The 19808-nt window shown below is 43.1% G+C and overlaps 1 protein-coding gene across 2 annotated transcripts in view; it reads right to left on the bottom strand.

Annotated features, from left to right (window-relative positions):
- Nell1 (neural EGFL like 1) overlaps positions 1-19808 on the bottom strand; it is an 867181-nt gene that overhangs the window by 604059 nt on the left and 243314 nt on the right. For both annotated transcript variants that reach the window (XM_021166735.3, XM_085841704.1), the window contains exons 8-10: positions 19298-19432; positions 18089-18191; positions 6426-6499 (exon numbers count right to left, since the gene is read on the bottom strand). In XM_021166735.3, coding sequence (XP_021022394.1) covers positions 6426-6499; positions 18089-18191; positions 19298-19432 — 312 coding nt within the window. The remainder of the gene's footprint in view (positions 1-6425; positions 6500-18088; positions 18192-19297; positions 19433-19808) is intronic.

Genomic DNA, 19808 nt, shown 5'->3' on the forward strand with positions numbered 1-19808 from the left:
AAAGGGAGACATGACAAGAGATCCTGAAGAAATCCAAACCACCATCAGATCCTTCTACAAAAGGCTATACTCAACAAAACTGGAGAACCTGAATGAAATGGACAAGTTTCTAGACAGATACCAGGTATAAAGTTGAATCAAGATCAGGTTAATGATCTAAACAGCCCTATATCCCCCAAAGAAATAGAAGCAGTCATTAATAGTCTCCCAACTAAAAAAAGCCCAGGACCAGATGGGTTTAGTGCAGAGTTCTATCAGACCTTCAAAGAAGATCTAATCCCAGTTCTTCACAAACTATTCCACAAAATAGAAACAGAAGGTACTCTACCCAACTCATTCTATGAAGCCACAATTACTCTGATACCTAAACCACAAAAAGACCCAACAAAGATAGAAAACTTCAGACCAATATCCCTTATGAATATTGATGCAAAAATCCTCAATAAAGTTCTTGCTAACCGAATCCAAGAACACATCAAAACAATCATCCATCCTGACCAAGTAGGTTTCATCCCAGGGATGCAAGGATGGTTCAATATATGGAAATCCATCTACGTAATCCAGTATATAAACAAACTCAAAGACAAAAACCACATGATCATCTCATTAGATGCTGAGAAAGCATTTGACAAAATCCAACACCCATTCATGATAAAAATCTTGGAAAGTTCAGGAATTCAAGGCCCATACCTAAACATGATAAAAGCAATCTACAGCAAACCAGTAGCCAGCATCAAAGTAAATGGAGAGAAGCTTGAAGCAATCCCACTAAAATCAAGGACTAGACAAGGCTGTCCACTCTCTCCGTACCTATTCAACATTGTACTTGAAGTCCTAGCCAGAGCAATTCGACAACAAAAGGAGATCAAGGGGATACAAATTGGAAAGGAAGAAGTCAAAATATCACTTTTTGCAGATGATACGACAGTATATATAAGTGACCCTAAAAATTCCACAAGAGAACTCCTAAGCCTGATAAACAGCTTCGGTGAAGTAGCTGGATATAAAATTAACTCAAACAAGTCAATGGCCTTTCTCTACACAAAGGACAAACAGGCTGAGAAAGAAATTAGGGAAACAACACCCTTCTCAATAGCCATAAATAATATAAAATACCTAGGCATGACTCTAACTAAGGAAGTGAAAGATCTGTATGACAAGAACTTCATGTCTCTGAAGAAAGAAATTAAAGAAGATCTCAGAAGATAGAAAGATCTCCCATGCTCATGGATTGGCAGGATCAATATAGTAAAAATGACTATCTTGCAGAAAGCAATCTACCAATTCAATGCAATCCCTATCAAAATTCCAACTCAATTCTTCAACGAATTAGAAAGGGCAATCGGCAGATTCATCTGGAATCACAAAAAACCTAGGATAGTTAAAACTCTTCTCAAGGATAAAAGAACCTCTGGTGGAATTACCATGCCCGACCTAAAGCTGTACTACAGAGCAATTGTGATAAAAAACTGCATGGTACTGGTATAACGACAGACAAGTAGACCAATGGAACAGAATTGAAGACCCAGAGATGAACCCACACACCTATGGTCACTTGATCTTTGACAAGGGAGCTAAAACCATCCAGTGGAAAAAAGACAGCATTTTCAACAAATGGTGCTGGCACAACTGGCTGTTATCATGTAGAAGATTGCGAATTGATCCATTACTATCTCCTTGTACTAAGGTCAAATCTAAGTTGATTAAGGAACTCCACATAAATCCAGAGACACTGAAACTTATAGAGGAGAAAGTAGGGAAAAGCCTCGAAGATATGGGTACAGGGGAAAAATTCCTGAATAGAACAGCAATGGCTTGTGCTGTAAGATCAAGAATCGATAAATGGGACCTCATAAAATTGCAAAGCTTCTGCAAGGCAAAAGACACCATCAATAAGACAAAAAGGCCACCAACAGATTAGGAAAGGATCTTTACCTATCCCAAATCGGATAGGGGACTAATATCCAATATATATAAAGAACTCAAGAAGGTGGACTCCATAAAATCAAATAACCCCATTAAAAATGGGGCTCAGAACTGAACAAAGAATTGTCATCTGAGGAATACCGAATGGCAGAGAAGCACCTGAAAAAATGTTCAACATCCTTAATCATCAGGGAAATGCAAATCAAAACAACCCTGAGATTCTATCTCACACCAGTCAGAATGGCTAAGATGAAAAATTCAGGTGACAGCAGATTCTGGGGAGGATGCGGAGAAAGAGGAATGCTCCTCCATTGTTGGTGGGATTGCAAGCTTGTACAACCACTCTGGAAATCAGTCTGGCGGTTCCTCAGAAAAATTGGACATAGTACTACCGAAGGATCCAGCAATACCTCTCCTGGGCATATATCCAGAAGATGTCCCAACCGGTAAGAAGGACACATGCTCCACTATGTTCATAGCAGCCTTATTTATAATAGCCAGAAGCTGGAAAGAACCCAGATGCCCCTCAACAGAGGAATGGATACAGAAAATGTGGTACATTTACACAATGGAGTACTACTCAGCTATTAAAAAGAATGAATTTATGAAATTCCTAGGCAAATGGATGGACCTGGAGGGCATCATCCTGAGTGAGGTAACCCAATCACAAAGGAATTCACACAATATGTACTCACTGATAAGTGGATATTAGCCCAGAAACTTAGGATACCCAAGATATAAGATACAATTTGCTAAACACATTAAACTCAAGAGAACGAAGACACTTTGTCCCTTCTTAGAATAGGGAACAAAACACCCATGGAAGGAGTTACAGAGACAAAATTTGGAAGTGTGACGAAAGGATGGATCATCTAGTGATTGCCATATCCAGAGATCCCTCCCATGATCAGCTTCCAAATGCTGACACCATTGTATACACTAGCAAGATTTGCTGAAAGGACCCAGATATAGCTGTCTCTTGTGAGACTATGCCGGGGCCTAACAAACACAGAAGTGGATGCTCACAGTCAGCTATGGAATGGATCACAGGGCCCCCAATGGAGGAGCTAGAGAAAGCACCCAAGAATCTAAAGGGAACTGCAACCCTATAGGTGGAACAACAATATGAACTAACCAGTACCCTGGAGCTCTTGTCTCTAGCTGCATATGTATCAAAAGATGGCCTAATAGGCCATCACTTGAAAGAGAGGCCCATTGGACTTGCAAACTTTATATGCCCCAGTACAGGGGAACGCCAGGGCCAAAAAGGGGGAGTGGTTGGGTAGGGGAGTGGGGGGGGGTTGGGTATGGGGGACTTTTAGTATAGCATTGGAAATGTAAATGAGCTAAATACCTAATAAAAATGGAAAAAAAATAAAAAATAAAAAATAATAATAAATAATAAAAGAATGTTAAATGATATTGTAAATGACTCATTTATCTGTGGACAGGGTAACTTATAAATATTTACAAAAAGCCAAGAAATAACTCACTTTTCAAAACAGGGTGAAATTATTCCTATAAATACACACACATGCACAACACACACATACTCACACACATGCATGCTTGCATGCATGCACATATAGCTTATGCAAAGAGGTCTCTGGACCAATTTTCTTCTAACTCATCAATCCTCAAATAGAATACAGAGTGTCTGTTTCATGTTCTGCCCATTTCATGCTCTGATCATCTCTGATGACAAGGATGTAGTCAAAAAGAAGACTTTGGAGAGAGTCACCCAAGGCCTCTGCTCAAAATGCAAAAAGCAATAGGTTTAATGAGTGTCAGTCCTGTGGCTTATGCTGTGATCACAGAGAGTGGGCAGAATTGATTTTAATCATCCCACCTTTCCCTGGGGTAGGAGAGGAAACCAAAGGCAGAATCTAAATTCATTGTCCTCCCCAGAAGGGAACCTATTTACAGAGACCATGCCATCTTTAATTGTACTCAAGGAAGGTAGACAAGGCCATGTGAGGCAAAAACAATTCATGTTCACTGCAGATTTAATGCCAAGCACCACATTTTCTCCTCCGTGTATTCAACATCCCCCATTGTGACGTGCCTGTCTTAGGATGGAGACCATGCCAGCTCCCAGGCCTGGGAGCTTCTTAGTTGATAAGGAGACAAAAAGTCCTCACTGCTATCTCATCTGCACCATTGATCCTGGCAAAAGATCCACAGCCAGCATCTATTGGTACAGAGATACCAGCCCCAGTGTCATTCAGTTGCTACCTAAAGTCCTAGCCAAAAGCAATATGAAGGAGGAAAGAGCTTACTTTATTTGGTTCACAGTTCCAGGTTATCAGCCATCATTGCAGAAAGGTCAAGGCAGGAACTTAAAATACCACATCCACAGTCAAGAGCAGAGAGAGACACAAGCATACCCCATGCCACCTGCCTGCTGGCTTCTGTGCTCAGCTAGCCTTAAGAGCTCTTACAGGTCAGGGCCTAATACATGAAATGGTGCTGCCCACAATGGGCTGGGGTAATTAACAAAACATTTCCCACAGACATACCCATAGGTCAACCTCATCAAGATAATTTATCAACTGAGGCTTTATCTAAGTGATTCTAGGTTATACACTTTGATGTTTACAACTAACAATCACACTACCCCCACCTGTGTTACCACCAAACTGGCTGAACCAACCATTTCTGCCAGGCCTGATGCCAGACAGGGAAGGATAATGAGGAACACAAAGATGAGTTCAAGGGGATCAACCCTTAGAAGATGTTTCTAGTAAGAGAAAGATACAGGAGAAAGCCTTTTTTCCTAGGCCCCATAAAAGAAGAGATTTGGGCTCTTCTTTCATTGGGATCTCTTTGAATGCCCAGTAAGTCTCTAAATACTTTGTTCTGTTCAAAGTTTAAAATACATTCTTCCTTTTCTCTTGGGATGTGAGGAAAAGAAAAGCACATAAGTAAAAAAGCATTTAAAAAGATGTCTACAAAGCAGTTCACTCAGCATTTCTGGCTACACCTCACAAAACCAGCCTTGGTCTGTGGCCACACAGCAATACATTTTTCTCTTCTTCCTTTCCCTCCACATCCCTTCCTGTCTGCCCCTTCCTCCCACTGTCCAAGCTCCGACTCCTCATCACTAACAAAGAATATATAAGTGAAGTATTAAGTCAAACGTCCTGTGCCTCAAGTTTTGTTCTCCAGGGCCCTAAATCACATGGGTAAGCAGTACTTTTCCTTTGCTGTCTTCTCTGTTCATGCGGGCGGGCGAGGAGACGGCTGTCTGGTCAGGCAGCCCAGCTGAAGGCTGGAACAACTTTTGTACTGACATTCATCTGCATTCCTCTAGGATGCAGTGAGCAAGCTAAGAAGAGGGAAAATGGAAAGACAGAAGTGCTTTAACTTAATCTTCTGCTTCCACTGTCTCCCAGTTGTCTCTTAGTAAGAACCAACAAAGGGAATCGGAACTTCACCGAAGTCCATGTTACTACAGACTTTTGATCTGTTGACACGATGCCACTCTGTCAAAGGATACAAACTTACTCTCATACTTTCCAGAGATCAAAAGTAAGGTCACTGGGTAGAGGTTATAAAAAGGTGGATTTTCACCAAATCAAAGGAATTTGCTACTTACTAATGGTTTCTAGTCAGGGAATGAGCTACTTGTGTTAATAAATGCCAGTCAAGGTATAGGCAATTGGACATGGTTATTTTCACAGAAAACTGTATCAGAGTCTCTACTGTGATAGTTGGTCTCTAAGGACACATACTCCTGGGAACCATGCCTTCTCACCATCCTCCTTAATAATAAATCTGAAGCAGTCAAATACAAATAATAGAATGAAGAGGGGACGATGCTACACAGCTTTGGAGACTAGGTCATAGGAAACATTGGATCTTTCATGTTGGTCTTTTGGGTAGATTTGTTCTGAGGAAACGTACTCTCCACATAAGAAATGTCTCAGACCATTATTCCATAAGAAAGTATGTACATAGCCATGCATGAGGAAGGGGAGAGTCTGTTTCAATTGTCTTAGAGATGCATAAAGAAGTCATCTTGGGCGTCCAACATCCTGACTTGTGCAGTCAACATAGGATTCTACCTCCAATAGTCAAAACATTGCAACTACATTGAGACTCCAAGTAAGAACTATACATCTGATGGCATGCAACATATACAACTACAAGAGATCATTCTTTGACCACTTGTGGAGCTTGGCCCAGTCAGGATGGTATCACCTACTCCCTTGCCTACCAACACATCATGTTTCCTCAGGGTCACCTGTCAACATCCCCATCTACAGCAACTCCTGTCTCATTTTCCTTTTCACAACCTTCCCATACTGACTGCTTCTCAAGGCATGTTACACACTTGAATGCAAGCTAGTCACACATTGGTGTCTAGATCCACCTTGACTCCAGCCCATTAACTCTACCCCTCAGGAACCCACTTAGGCCAACATGCCCCACAGAGGAACACCACAAGTCTATCTTCTCTGTTCTGTGGAAATGACAGGGACCGTGGATAAACTTACTCGACATTCCCGGCAGGTCTTGGTTAAAATCCGTTGGCCCTCAGCAAGAACTTTTCCTCCATAGATACATTTTGCTGCAAGAAAACAAAAATACAGTTCATGCCTATTCATGCTATGCTACAAAACATCCTTAGAGTCTCCTTCTGAAGCTAACAGATCCCACAGATTCACTGAGTCTAAGTGATATAAACTTCATCTAATGTAAGGCATGGAAAGAGGTGCATGCAAAGCCCCTGAAGCCCTCAGCCAGACCTTTTGAGTTTACCTCACCTTCATACCAAAGCAAAATAAGTGGGGGAAAAAATCCAAAGGATAAATTTTGGGTTGAATGTTTTGTAGGTGGGTTGGTGTCCCTATCACTCCATTGGAATTCCTGCCTGGCTACAGGAGGTAACCTCTTCAGGTTCCATATCCCCAATGCTGTGAGTCAAAGCTAAGGTCATTGATTCCTGGGTGCCTACCTTATCCCAGGTCTCTGTCTCATCCTGGAGATGCCCCCTACCTCCCCACCCCATGAGATGCAGATTTCTATTCATTCTCATGGACATCTGGCCATCCCTCCTGTCCCTCCCCACACCTGATCATGAACACCCTCCCATTCCCCTCCCCATCTCCTCTCCTACCCAATCCCCCCCTCCATCTGACACTCATGAATATTTTATTCCCCCTTCTAAGTGAGATTCAAGCATCTTCATTTGTGCCTTCCTTCTTGTTTAACTTCTTTGAGTCTGTGGAGTGTAGCATGGTTAACCCGTGTTTTAGGGCTAGTATCTACCTATAAGTGAATACATAGTGTGTATGTCCTTTGGGTACTGGGTTATCTCACTCTCAAGAAACGTTGGGACAGGAAATGGAACAGAGACTGAGGAAATGGCCAACCAATAACTGGCCCAACTTGAAACCCATCCCATAGACAAGCACCAATCCCTGACACTGTCAATAATACTCTTATTATACTGGCAGACAGGAGTCTAACATGGCTGTGCTCTGAGAGACTGCCCCCAGAAACTGACTCAGACCAATGCAGATACCCACAGCCAAATGGTGGATGGAGTTTTGAGACTGGAACTCCTATAGAAGAATAGGAGGAAGGATTGTGACCCCAAAAGGGGATAGGAACTCCATAGGAAGATTAACAGAGCCCAACTAGCCTGGTGGACCCTTGGGGCTCTCAAAGACTGAACAATGAACCAAAAAACATACAAGTGCTGGAATAAGGCCTCCTTGCACACATGTAGCAGAAGTTCAGCTTGGTCTTCATGAGGGTCCCAAACAAGTGGAGGGGAGGTGCAATCCAAAATGTTGTTGCCTGTACATGGGACATGTTCTAGCTGGGCTGCCTTGTCTGGCCTCAGTGGGAGACGATCCACTTAGCCTCACAGAGAGTTGATTTGCCAGGGTAGTCAGCCCCCATCCCCTCAGAGGAGAAGGGGAGGGACAATGGGGAAGGATTTTGGGAGAGTATGACCAGGAGGGGGCAGTGATGGGGATGTAAAGTGAATTAGTAAGACAGACAGATGGACAGACAGACAAAAAGGTGTGTGTGTGTATGTGTGTGTGTGTGATTGTGTGTGTGTGAGTGTGTGTGTGTGTGTGTGTATGTGTGTGTGTGTGATTGTGTGTGTGTGAGTGTGTGTGTGTGTGTGTGATTGTGTGTGTGTGAGTGTGTGTGTGTGTGTGTGCTCATGAGTACAGGTAGAAGCATGCGTATGTGGTAGCTTTATGTCAACATCAGATATCTTCCTCTGTCCCTCTCCATCTTATTTGTTGAGACAGGGTCTCATACTAGACCTGGCACTCACTGATTCAGGTAGATTGACCAGCCAGTGACCTCCAGGATCTGCCTGACTCTGCCTTTCCAGAGCTGCCACTACATGGCCACACCCAGCTATTTATTTGAATACTGGGAATCTGAACTCATGTCCTCATACTTGTTAGTGTATGTTCTGAGCCACTCCCCACCCCAGACCAGTCAGCAGTAGTTTTGGTGCAGACAGTCCTGCTACCAGGTGTGCCTCTGGGTAAAAGGCAGATATTCTGTTCATCAGAACTTTCCACGACACTGAGGATCCCCTCTGTGCTTCTTTAAGATCCTGAGAGGACAGTGCCCTGAGCCCAGATACACTTAATCATATTCAGACAAGTAAGACAATCAAGCCAACCTGGCCAACTGTGACATCAGCACACTGGAGACGAGGCCTTGAGAAAGGTGACCTGTGTGGGTTAACGCGGAGGGCAGAAAGTGGAAGTCAGCCTTGTAGAGTGTTTCAAAGAGAAACAGCTCAATTGAGATTCTGCCAGGGCTCGAGCCTTGGCTTCACTTTCTGATTCATTTTAAGCATTTGCCGAATATGTCAATTTGCTATGACCTCTCTCTGAGTCTACTAGATTTTTCCAGCCCCTTCAAGAGGAAACAGAAAAAAAAGGTCTGATTGAACTCTTTCCTGGCCTGATAAGGGCCCTCTAGCCCCAGCTCTCTGGAGAAACAGAAATAAATACACACTTGCCTTTAGTTCATAAAACAGCTTCACCTCTCAGGCCTTGTCTGTATCTATTAAAGTTGGGTTGATTAACTTTGGTAGTTCCCTGGCTCTGCAGTCTTCTCATTCTCATCCAATGTTCATATTCATAGAGCCTTGTAAGCATCTGCCCAGCGCTCATCATCACAGAAAGTGAAGAGCCCAGAAACCAATGCCGCTTTTCCTAACATGTCCCTTCTGTAAGGTACATACTTTGACATGATGCCCAGAGCCCTCTGTGACAACTGACATATTTATACAGCTGTTGGAACAGTGTTACCCAACAGGCCTCAGCCAACTGTCGATCTATGCTGGGCTATGGATAGCCACTTTGCCCAAAGTCAAGACTCCTTACTAAACCAGCCCAAATCTGATAAAGCATTGATAACATGACACAAAGTCCTGCCTTCTTGGGTTGACTTAGGACAACTCCTAGAGGCCATTTTGAGGATCCCAGTGGGAAGAACTGAGGCATTTGCTACGAGTATCTGGCCAACAAACTTCTTCTGCTGATTCTGCATCTTCAGCACCCATTCTGATACATAACTGATCCTGTGTGCCTTTTCTAATGAAGCATGTGGAAATCTCCACGGTAGACTGGTCCTGGTCCACGGCTGGACTGCAGCAACCCACACACCCAGCTGCACCTTAGTGCTCTCTTCTCAGTGAATGGCACCACTGTCTACCCCAGCTCCTTCTACATATGCTTCTTACTCAATCTTGTGTCTGGTGGGGAACCAAGTCAGAGCAATGCTTCCTGCTCAAGTTATGCTTCTCCATTCTGCACTCTCACCTTCATTCAGACCATCAGTGCCCCTCTTCTCTGCTGCTACCAAACCTTCCTGTTTTAACCTCAGCCTTCCCCAGTCCTCCCACAGACAACTGAAAAGGCACTGTGGTCTGTCAGCTTTTCCTGATCTCTCAAAACATCAAAAACTTACCAATCCCTGTGCAACTATAAATACTCATACCCCACCTATGTCACAGCTATGCTCTCTTTCTCTCACTACCAAGCATTGCACATATTCTTGTCTTCTATAGAAATGCTCAGATCTCCATTATTCCCTGACACCCTCTGTCTTAGTTGAGGTTACTATTGCTGTGAAGGAACACCACGACTAAAAGCAATGAGGTGAGGAAAGGGTTTATTTGGGTTACTCTTCTACATCATTGTTCTTCATTAGAAGGAGTCAGAACAGGAACTCAAACAGGGCAGGGACCTGGAAACCAGAGCCCATGGATGGGTGCTGTTTACTGGTTTGCTGCTCATGGCTTGCTCAGCCTGCTTTCTTATAGAATCTAGGACCACCAGCTTGGGGGTGTCACCATCCATAATGGGTTAAGCATTTCCCCCATCAATCACTAACTAAGAAAATACTCTACAGGTTTGTCTACAATCAGATCATATGGAGGCATTTTCTCAATCAAGACTCCATCCTCTCAAATGACTATAGCTTGTGGAAAGCTGACTTAAATGTTTTCTTACTTCAAGAGGTAAGAACCAGGGCACATTCATGATCTGAACAAAGTAAAACCAAACTTTAAAAATATGAGTAACTCAGTGTTTACTATCTGGGATTCACTCATGATCTTCTGGGCTTCTGAAAGGCCTTGGGTCACCTCTCTGGCTCATTTTCTGCAACACACTTAGCTTGTCTTCCTATGTAAACTTTGGCTGGCTCCACTCCAGCTCTGTTGCTATTCTTGATGTTTATCCTATGGCACTGGTGTCCCAAAAAAAAATGCTTGGTACCTCTGCTTCAACTTGAATGCACTTTGATTAATCACCTCTCCTGAGCTCTCTTCACAGTGCCAAGCCTCAGTTTCTCTCTATGATGCCTTCAGTTCTGGAGCTTACTACTGCGGCTGTACTCCTTCTCCAGTGGCCTATCCTGGCTTCTCACAGTACCAAATTTGAGCTGCTTTTCATGAACCCTCCATGCCTCCAAAACCATTACCACCTGGGTAACTACGACCAAGTTTGGCTGTCAATAAAATGTACAACCTTGGTCAGCTCTGGAACACAGCTTCTCTGTGCTGACTCTCAGGAACCATTTCCCAGAAGAATTCACATCAGTGATGCTAGTCTCTTCTTAATCACTGCTAAATTCTCAGCCCCAGCTGAGAGTATCAAGTATCCAAGCAAAGCAAAGGATTCACTTTAGTAGTTCTGCTATCATCTTAACCACAGCTAATTCTTCCATCCCAGCTAGCCAGAAACACAGATTCTCAACTCAGAATAGCTTGCTCAGCCAGCTCTTTTATAGAAACCAAGATCACCAGTCAGGAATGGAACCACTCACAATAGGCTGAGCTCTCCAATATCAGTTAATAATCAAGAAAATGCCCCACAGCATTATCTTCACCCCAATTTTTAAAATCATTTTTAATTCAGTTTTTTTTTTACTTATTCACCTTATATCCCACTTACTGCCTCACTCCCAGTCACCCCTCCCATAATCCCTCCCCATCCCCCTTCCCCTTCTCTTCTGAGAGGGTGAGGTCCCCTGGTTATCCCCTCACACTTCAAGACTCTGTGAAGCTAGGTGCATCATCTCCCACTGAGGCCAAACAAAGCAGCCCATCTCGTAGAACATATCCCATGCACAGACAACAGCTTTTGGGATAGTCCCTGTTCCAGTTGTTTCATATCCACATGAAGACCAAGCTGCACATCTGCTACATATGTGCGTGGAAGTCTAGGTCCAGCCTGTGTATGTTCTTTGGTTGGTTGTTCAGTCTCTGAGAACCACAAGGGTCCAGGTTAGTTGCCTCCTATGGAGTTCCTATCCCCTCTGAGGCCTGCAATCCTTCCTCCTAGTCTTCCACAAGAGTCCCCAAGCTCCCTCCACTGTGTACACCCCAATCTTATGGAGACATTTTCTCAATCTAGGTTCTCTTCTCTCGATTGTGTCAAGTTGACATAAACCAACCAGCATACCATCCCAACACTACACCCATCCACTTCTATTTTTAACATATACCCATCCTTTTTCATAGTTCTAACATATACCCATCTGTTTCCACCCTTATAACATATATAGCCATACATTTCTATCCTCCCAATTTCTATATCAGTTTTCAGCCTTCCAAGGTATTTACCCATCCATTTGCATCTTTCAACATATAAACTCATCCATTTCCTCCCTCTCAGCCTATATACTTACCCATTTCAACACTCTCAAACATATATGCCCCATCTGCCTCCATATATAGCCATCCATATCACTCTCGATAGATAGATAGATAGATAGATAGATAGATAGATAGATAGATAGACAGACACATAGACAAATAGACAGACATAGATCTATTTTAACGATGTCCTATCTTCTCTTAAGAAGTGTGTTGTGTGTGTCTGCCTGTCTGTCTGTCTGCCTGCCTGCTGTCTGTCTGTATTGTATTTGTAATGTCAATTCATAATTAGGTGGATAGGTACAGGGTGGGAGCATGCTCACATCTGTGCACAGGAAGGCCCAAGGTCAATATCAGGTCTCTTTCCTCTGTTTGCTCTCACCTTTATTTTTTGAAAGTCTTTCACTAAACATGAAAATCATCAATTTAGCTAGGCTAGGGAGCCAATGAGCTTCAGGAATCTGCTTGTCTCTGTATATAGACATGGATGAACCTCACAGGTTCATGCCACTATGTCCAACATTTCCATGGGCTCTGGGGATCCTAGCTCTTGTCCCCATGCTTGTAAAGCAAGCAATGCACAGACTAAGCCATCTCTCCAACCCCAGGAAGTTGATCTTGAGCCTGAACCCTAATTAACTCTTCTACTTGCTGTTTCTATTGTTCTGTGGACCACACCCTAGCAGAGTATATATCACATTGTATCTTAACTACACACAGAGCATATGTCACATTGTATCTTAACTACACACTTAATTTTACATCTTTCCCACTGTCACCTCCATGAGAATCAGAACTGTGTAGGCATAATTGTAAATCCCACCTCAAGCTCAGTGCCTCTCTGGGCTTATTGTTGACTAGAAATGATAAATACCACTTCTACTTCAATCTAATGAGCTCTAGTGAGTAGTAAAAAAACAACAACAAATCTCCTGGCCTGCTAGGAGTTATTTCTGCTCCTCCATAGAGCTTTAAACATCCAACAGTTTCAAAGCAAGTGCAGCAACAATAACAACACCTAAATAGTGGAATGAAACAGTTCCCTAACTGATTCTTTCCTTGTTTTTTTTTTTTTTTTTAATGTAAAAAAAATCTTTTATGCCACAGTGTTCTAGATAAATCAGTGACTGTGACTCATTGCTCCTAATGACACTCTGGGTCCCCTCACCCCATTGGTTTACACAGGAAGAACCCATCTCCAAGACCCTGGGATTCCTGTGTGATAAATTCCCATACTTCTAAAAGACAGCAGCTGCCAACTTGGCGAGGTGGCTTGTTCCAGAGTGACAGTTCTGCTAAACACACTCCCGTCGACACTGCCATCTGTTTCTTGGCATGGACTGGGTAATGCAGAAATTCTCCTTTTCTTTCCCTTTGGCCCCTTGCCACTCCACAATGGTATTAACACGCTTGCTACCCTGTCTTGAAACATTCGGCTGGCTCCTTTCTTTTCTGGCAGGCTCATCCAAAAATCCTATATAGAGATAAAAATGCCCTACTGTTTATGCCACACTCAGAGACACATCCTGCATCCACCAGACTGCTATAAAAAATAAATGTCTGCTGAATTTTATGCTGTCACATCATAGGGAGCTTTGGGGCCTGGGGAATGACACCAGCCTAGGTCTATATGTCTCCACCAGTTGCGGCTGTGTCAAGGTACAGAAAGTGCATATGATATGGATGCCAGGTGTCCACAAAATAACCTCCGACAACTTTTGGGATTGGAAAGTCCCCCTGCATTCATATTCTCCCCCACTGCTCTGATAGCATCCCTTCCTTCACTGTCATCTCCTTCTTTATGGATAACACCAGTCCTCATTATCAAACCTCTTAATCTGCAGCCAAAAGACTTATTTTTGATGTCTGAGGAAATTCAAGCGCAAGGTGAGTCAGGCCCTACTGCCTTTGGCTGGGCACTGGAGAATTCATTCCTACAGCTTTCAGTGTGGGCAGAAATGCAAATGGATACCCGGAGCCCTTCATGTCACACCAGGGACGTGCAAAGTAGAGGATTTCACAGTGTCCAACCATGAAATTGAAACCCAGCCCCAGCACACACTTCCTTGTGATGTCAGAAACAAGCATACTGGGCATTTAAAGACAGTTTATTGTTCCTTTTGCACCCACCGACATCTGGGCCTTTGGATGTGACCTTGATTTCTTGAGTTTGGGGACTGGACACTCTGGCCACTTGGGTGCACACTGAATGAACAATTAACAAGTGCTAGTTTTTTGACCCTGTCAGAAAGGCACAAGAGGTTCCTCTGTCCACATTCAGATCTTCATTCCCTCACACATGTCAGCCGTCCCTGGGCACTTGGTGACTTTGACATAGCACTCTGCTTCACACTAAAAGAACCTTACAGATCAGAAGTACTAAACATCCAAGGGTCCTACCATCCTCAGTAAATTACTTTGGTGAGCTTACAAACTCCCTCTCTCTGAATAAGATACCCACATCAAACTGGGTATCACCAAGGCATCTCCAACCCACAGATGCCAAACAGAAGACATAATGCACACAAGCATGCACCAAACTGTTTCTTCCCTTTGCCCTGTCTCTGTGCTTCACGTTGCTTGTCTCCCATGGGCTCTCCTTCAAAACGTGTCACCTGCTCACTCGCACAGACACTCATATAAATCAATGCTTATAGGCCAGGTCCTTTAGCTGTCACTCACAGCCATCCCTTCTCTTTTTCTCCCTAGGCAGTCTATCTGCTTGCCCATCATTTTCATATGGAATATGTCCAAGTCTCAGGCTTGGCCACTGCCTCCAGCTCGGTTAACACGGTGCCCTTTCTTAAATCACTTTTCTGAGTGTTCCATAGCCCTGCCTTAAAACTTCATTTAAAAAAATATATGCCTGTATGTGTGCACCTGTGTAAGTTTATGTATACCACATGCATGTAGGTGTCCAAGAAGGCAACAGGGTATCAGATCCCCTGGAACTGAGGTTATAAGCAGTTGTGAGCTATGGATGCTGGAAACCAGACCCAAGTTCTCTGCAGAGCAGCCAGGGCTCTTATCCACCGAGCCATCCATCCACACAGTGCCACCCACCATCACCCACCACCCGAAAAACTTAAGTTTTTTAAAATATCATTATATTTAATTTCTTTCTTTTTCATTTTTTATTTATTCACTTTATATCCTGGTCACAGCCCCCCTCCCTCCTCTCCTCCGAGTCCCACCCTCACAAATCCCTCCCCCACTAACCCCTCCTCTTCTTCATAGAGAAGAGGAACACACACCCCACCCCACCCCACCCATGCTGCCTTGGGTATGTCCCCACCCTGGGACATCAATTCACTGCAGGATTAAGCACATCCTCTCCCACTGAGGCCTGACCAGGCAGTCCAGCTAGGGGAAGAAAATGCAGTGGTAGACAACAGAGTCAGAGACAGCCTCTGTTCCAGTTGTTAGGGGACCCACATGAAGACCAAGCTGCATATCTGCTACAAATGTGTAGAGGGCCTAGGTCCAGCCCCAAGATGCTCTTTAAAATCGTTAATTTTTAAGTTAAAAACACCAATTCTGTGTTTAATTCTCTTGGCCTTTTTTTAACCTGTGTGTTTCCCTCTGACAGGTATGTTCTTACTCACATGGGTACCTAAAACGTTCCTACTAATTTCTAAATATACTGCTAAGCTGTTATTGTGAACATTCCTAAACATGCCTGTGTCCACACTGCACTACAACTGCCCCACTTCACTTCTGGACACTGGGACTTGTGCCTAGCTCAAGGGAAGATTCTTTCAGAGCCCAAACCAGACTCCCAAACCCAAAACTACCTAACAGAGATTTGTATTTAAAATCTAATAAGAAATAGAGAGTCTTTCAAGCCAGAAGGTCTCAACCTCTTTAACTTTAGAGTTATATTAAATATTAATCTATTGTGTTCATATTCCCAGTGAATCTCTGAGCATCAAAATATCATCAGAGTTACTGAGAAGTTGAGTTCTATATAACCAACTTGATGTGGACTCTATATAAATATAAAAGTCCAACATTATCTTCAGGTTGTGCTTCAGCATCTTGGAAAAATTGGGCAAATTTCTAGGATTATCTTATAACTTGACAATTCTCAAACGAACTGGAATACAGATAAATGTCCATCTCCCCGATATATGATAAAGAGAATTAATTTCCAAGGCCAGACTAGTCTACAAAGTGAGTTCCAGGACAGCCAGGGCTACGCAGAGAAATCCTGTCTCAAAAAACCAAAAAAGAAAAAAAAAAAGAGAAGACAAGAAAAGAGAGAGAGAGAGAGAGAGAGAGAGAGAGAGAGAGAGAGAGAGAGAGAGAGAGAGAGAATGAATTATATGTAACCAAGGCCTTGGGGGCCAGCAAGATGGCTCAGCAGGTAAAGGCACCTCCTGCCAAGGTTGATTGATACATGAGCTCATTCCCTGGACATATATGGCCGAAGGAGAGAACTGACAGCCAGGGTTGTCCTCTGACTCCTGCATGCACCTACACACACACTACATAAATAAATGTAAAGGGGTCTCGAGGGTGTCAGTTTGAGGCCCCGTCATTCTACATTGGACAATCTTAGATTAAGGCAATTCAAAATAATCAAAAAATGTGTTTCTGTATGAAGCACATTATCATAGAGTCCTTATAATAATGAAAAGTGGGAAACAACCTGGACTTTGGATAACTGGGAAATGTTTATGCATCAGTGAAACAGTGGGAATCTGAAATTCAGTAAAATAAGATTCATTGTCTTTAAAACTATATCAGATGTATTTAAGCGATAATGGCTAAGTCCGCAAAGCAGAATATACAAATTTCATTTGTCTGTTTGCTTGCCTGCTTTTTGGTTGGTGGATGTTTTGTTGTTGGCATCTTTGAGACAGAGTCTCATATAATCCAAGCCAGCCTCAAATTCACTGTGACTGAAGGTGACCTTGAACTCCTAACCCCTCAGCCTCTGTGTTGCCAATGCAGGAATGCAGGTATTCACCACCCAGCTAGGTTGCCACATTTCTATCTGAAAGTTTTCTCTCTAGATCAGGTGACTTTATGAAAAATCTGCAGGCTCTGTAGGCAGCAAAGCTAGTTTGGGATCCTACTAGCTTTGTGGCCTTGAGAAACTGATTTCATCTAGGCTGAATTGAGTGTCTGGTAAAATGGGTTCCAAACAATGTATGTTACCTTACCATGAGAAGCCAATTCATTGAACAAAAGTGTCCAGCACAGTACAGCACACAGCAGACACATGCAGGCCTCTCTACCTCTTAGCTTACTTTGTGCTCTCTGCAATGGTGGTAAAGAGCAATTTTCTAAGTTCTCTTTTCTATGTATACTTGTGAGTGCCTGTATATATGAATGTGCACCGTGTTTGGTACCAGCACTTGTAAAAGAAGGTGTCAGATCCCTTAGAAATGGAGTTACAGATGGTTGTGAGATGCTGTGTGGGTGCTGGACATTGAATCTGGGTCCTCTACAAGAGCAGCAAGTGCTCTTAACTGCCGAGCTATTCCTCTTGCCTAAAAGGGTTGTTTTTTTTTTTATCATTATTACTTGGGTTGGCCAACACTGAAGATAAATGTTTCAGTGTTTTAAACTAATTTCATACTGAAAATTCTAAAAGGGCACCTTAATAACAAGAGATCTATCCAAATACCTAGAGAAACTAAATACAGAATTTGACTCTTAACTTGATCGTTTAAAATAAAAAGACCAAACCACATAAACTTGGGGGGTTGTACATTCACACTACAAGTCCAGCCTGGTGTTAGAGCCGGGAGAAGCGACTTGATCACTTCAGATGTGAAGAATGGGGGACAGTGATTAGGGTGGGTGGGACAGTGTTTCTGAGGAGGAATAGACTGTGTACACTGTCTGCTGCAATGGCAGGGATTGGACTGTTCAGCCCTTCTTATCCAGCACCAGATCAAATGCCACTGCTTTCATTCACAAATGTTAGTTGGGTCCCAAAACAGAGGGAAATAACTCAAAAAGCACAGAGGATCACTGTGACCCTTGGTGAATACTTACGTCTGCAAACTTTACAACATTGGCCAGAAATGTGCACAGGAAGTGAGTCTGGGGAACAGTTGAGTGGGGGACAGGACATCCTTCGGCACTCCACAGCACCACTCTGAGAAGGGAAAGACAGAGAAAAGGGTCTCTGAGGTGCTCAATTGACACGTCTATTTCTGAGGAAGTTTGCCTCTCTTCTCCAGGACCTCAGGGAGACAGGGCAGTGTGGGGAATTCCCAGGCCCCTCCACAACCACAAATAAAGTATTCTCTGCAGCTGGAATGAACCTCTGTCACCTCAATTACTTTTCTGATAAACATCACTAGCTTCATCCACCTGCCCATGCGGACTAAGTAGATTAGGCAGAAAACAAAAAGCCTATTTCTATGAGAGCATAAATAGCACCTTCAGTAGACCCTGTCAACCATTTTTAAGGCTCTAACAATCCATTTTGTGTTTTCCTAGACAAACAATAGCATTCTTCAGATATTTATCAAGTGATTTCAACTGGACGGAGTATACACACTACTCCGAGGTGAAGCTCTTATGACTTTTCCGAAACTGAAGGAGTTTGCAGATGAGGGATGTTCTGTAAAGTAGGGAGAGGTAGATATCTGAAGTTCTCAGGAACAAACACCTTGCAAAAATACAATACAAATACCAAGAGGCTAATTAAACTGTTAAAAGTTTATGGCGGGAGCTGGAGAGGTGGCTCAGTGTTTGAGAGTGTGCATTACCTTTTCTTAGGATCTGAGCTCAGTTCCCAATATCCATGTTGTTCAGCTTAAAACCACTTAGAACTCCAGCCCTGCGGGAACCCAAAACTTATGGCTCCTGTGGAAACCTACATTCTCACCCACATACTCACATAGAGATGCACTTAAGTGCACATAGTTACAAATAATACAGTTAAATCTTAAAGTGTGTAGTCTCGGGGAAAGAATAAAGAGAATAAAGCTCCCAACTTTAGGGCAGGAAATCAAAGGAATCTCTGCCTCCCTCTACACCTGAATTTCAGACTCAAGATAGTAAGTTACTTAAACGAAGATAGATCAAAGAGTATTAAAAAAAAGAGAAGACTTTACTTTCCAAATATTTGCAAATCGCTAGCGTTATTAAAGGTGAGCGGGTATAATGGAAGTAGCACTATGTGCTAAGTGGCATAGCCACACACTAATCAGCAAGCAGACTTGTGTCCTGATAGAGGACTTAGTAGAGGCTTACTTTGCATGTGCAGTTCCTGCAGTTGTCACCATCTACCCAGGAGTCTTGGTCCCTGTAGAGCAGCCCACTCACTTGGCAGGTCTTCTCACAGTGGCAATTTTCCAGTTGACCAAGTCTCGTCTCTGCATAATTCAGCTGCAGAAAAGATTTAGTGGCTGTAATTTGGGTGATTAGATTGCACTGTTCCAGCAAAGCTAATAGTAATAAGGAGGAAAAAATCCAAGGAAAGAGAGAAAAAAAACATCACTGAGTGGCTTCCTGATCCTTAACAGAATCTGTTTTCTGGTTTTCACACAGGTAAAATCACACTAAATTGAAGACATGCTGTCTCCCGTGGTCTAATGAACATCAAATGAGACATTAAATGGTGTCTCTGGAGCCTTATGGGTATCCATGACAGCGTGTGCTTACAGCACAAACCCACACAGATGTGCTGGCAATGAGAGTGTTCCCAGGAACTGATTAGGATGCTGAGTAGAGATGTAATTGGGAAGCCTCGTGTGCTCACATC

Source organism: Mus caroli, unplaced genomic scaffold (genome assembly GCF_978045245.1).
Source record: "Mus caroli unplaced genomic scaffold, Mus_caroli_1 scaffold_8, whole genome shotgun sequence".
In the NCBI taxonomy this organism is placed as follows: Eukaryota; Metazoa; Chordata; class Mammalia; order Rodentia; family Muridae; genus Mus; species Mus caroli.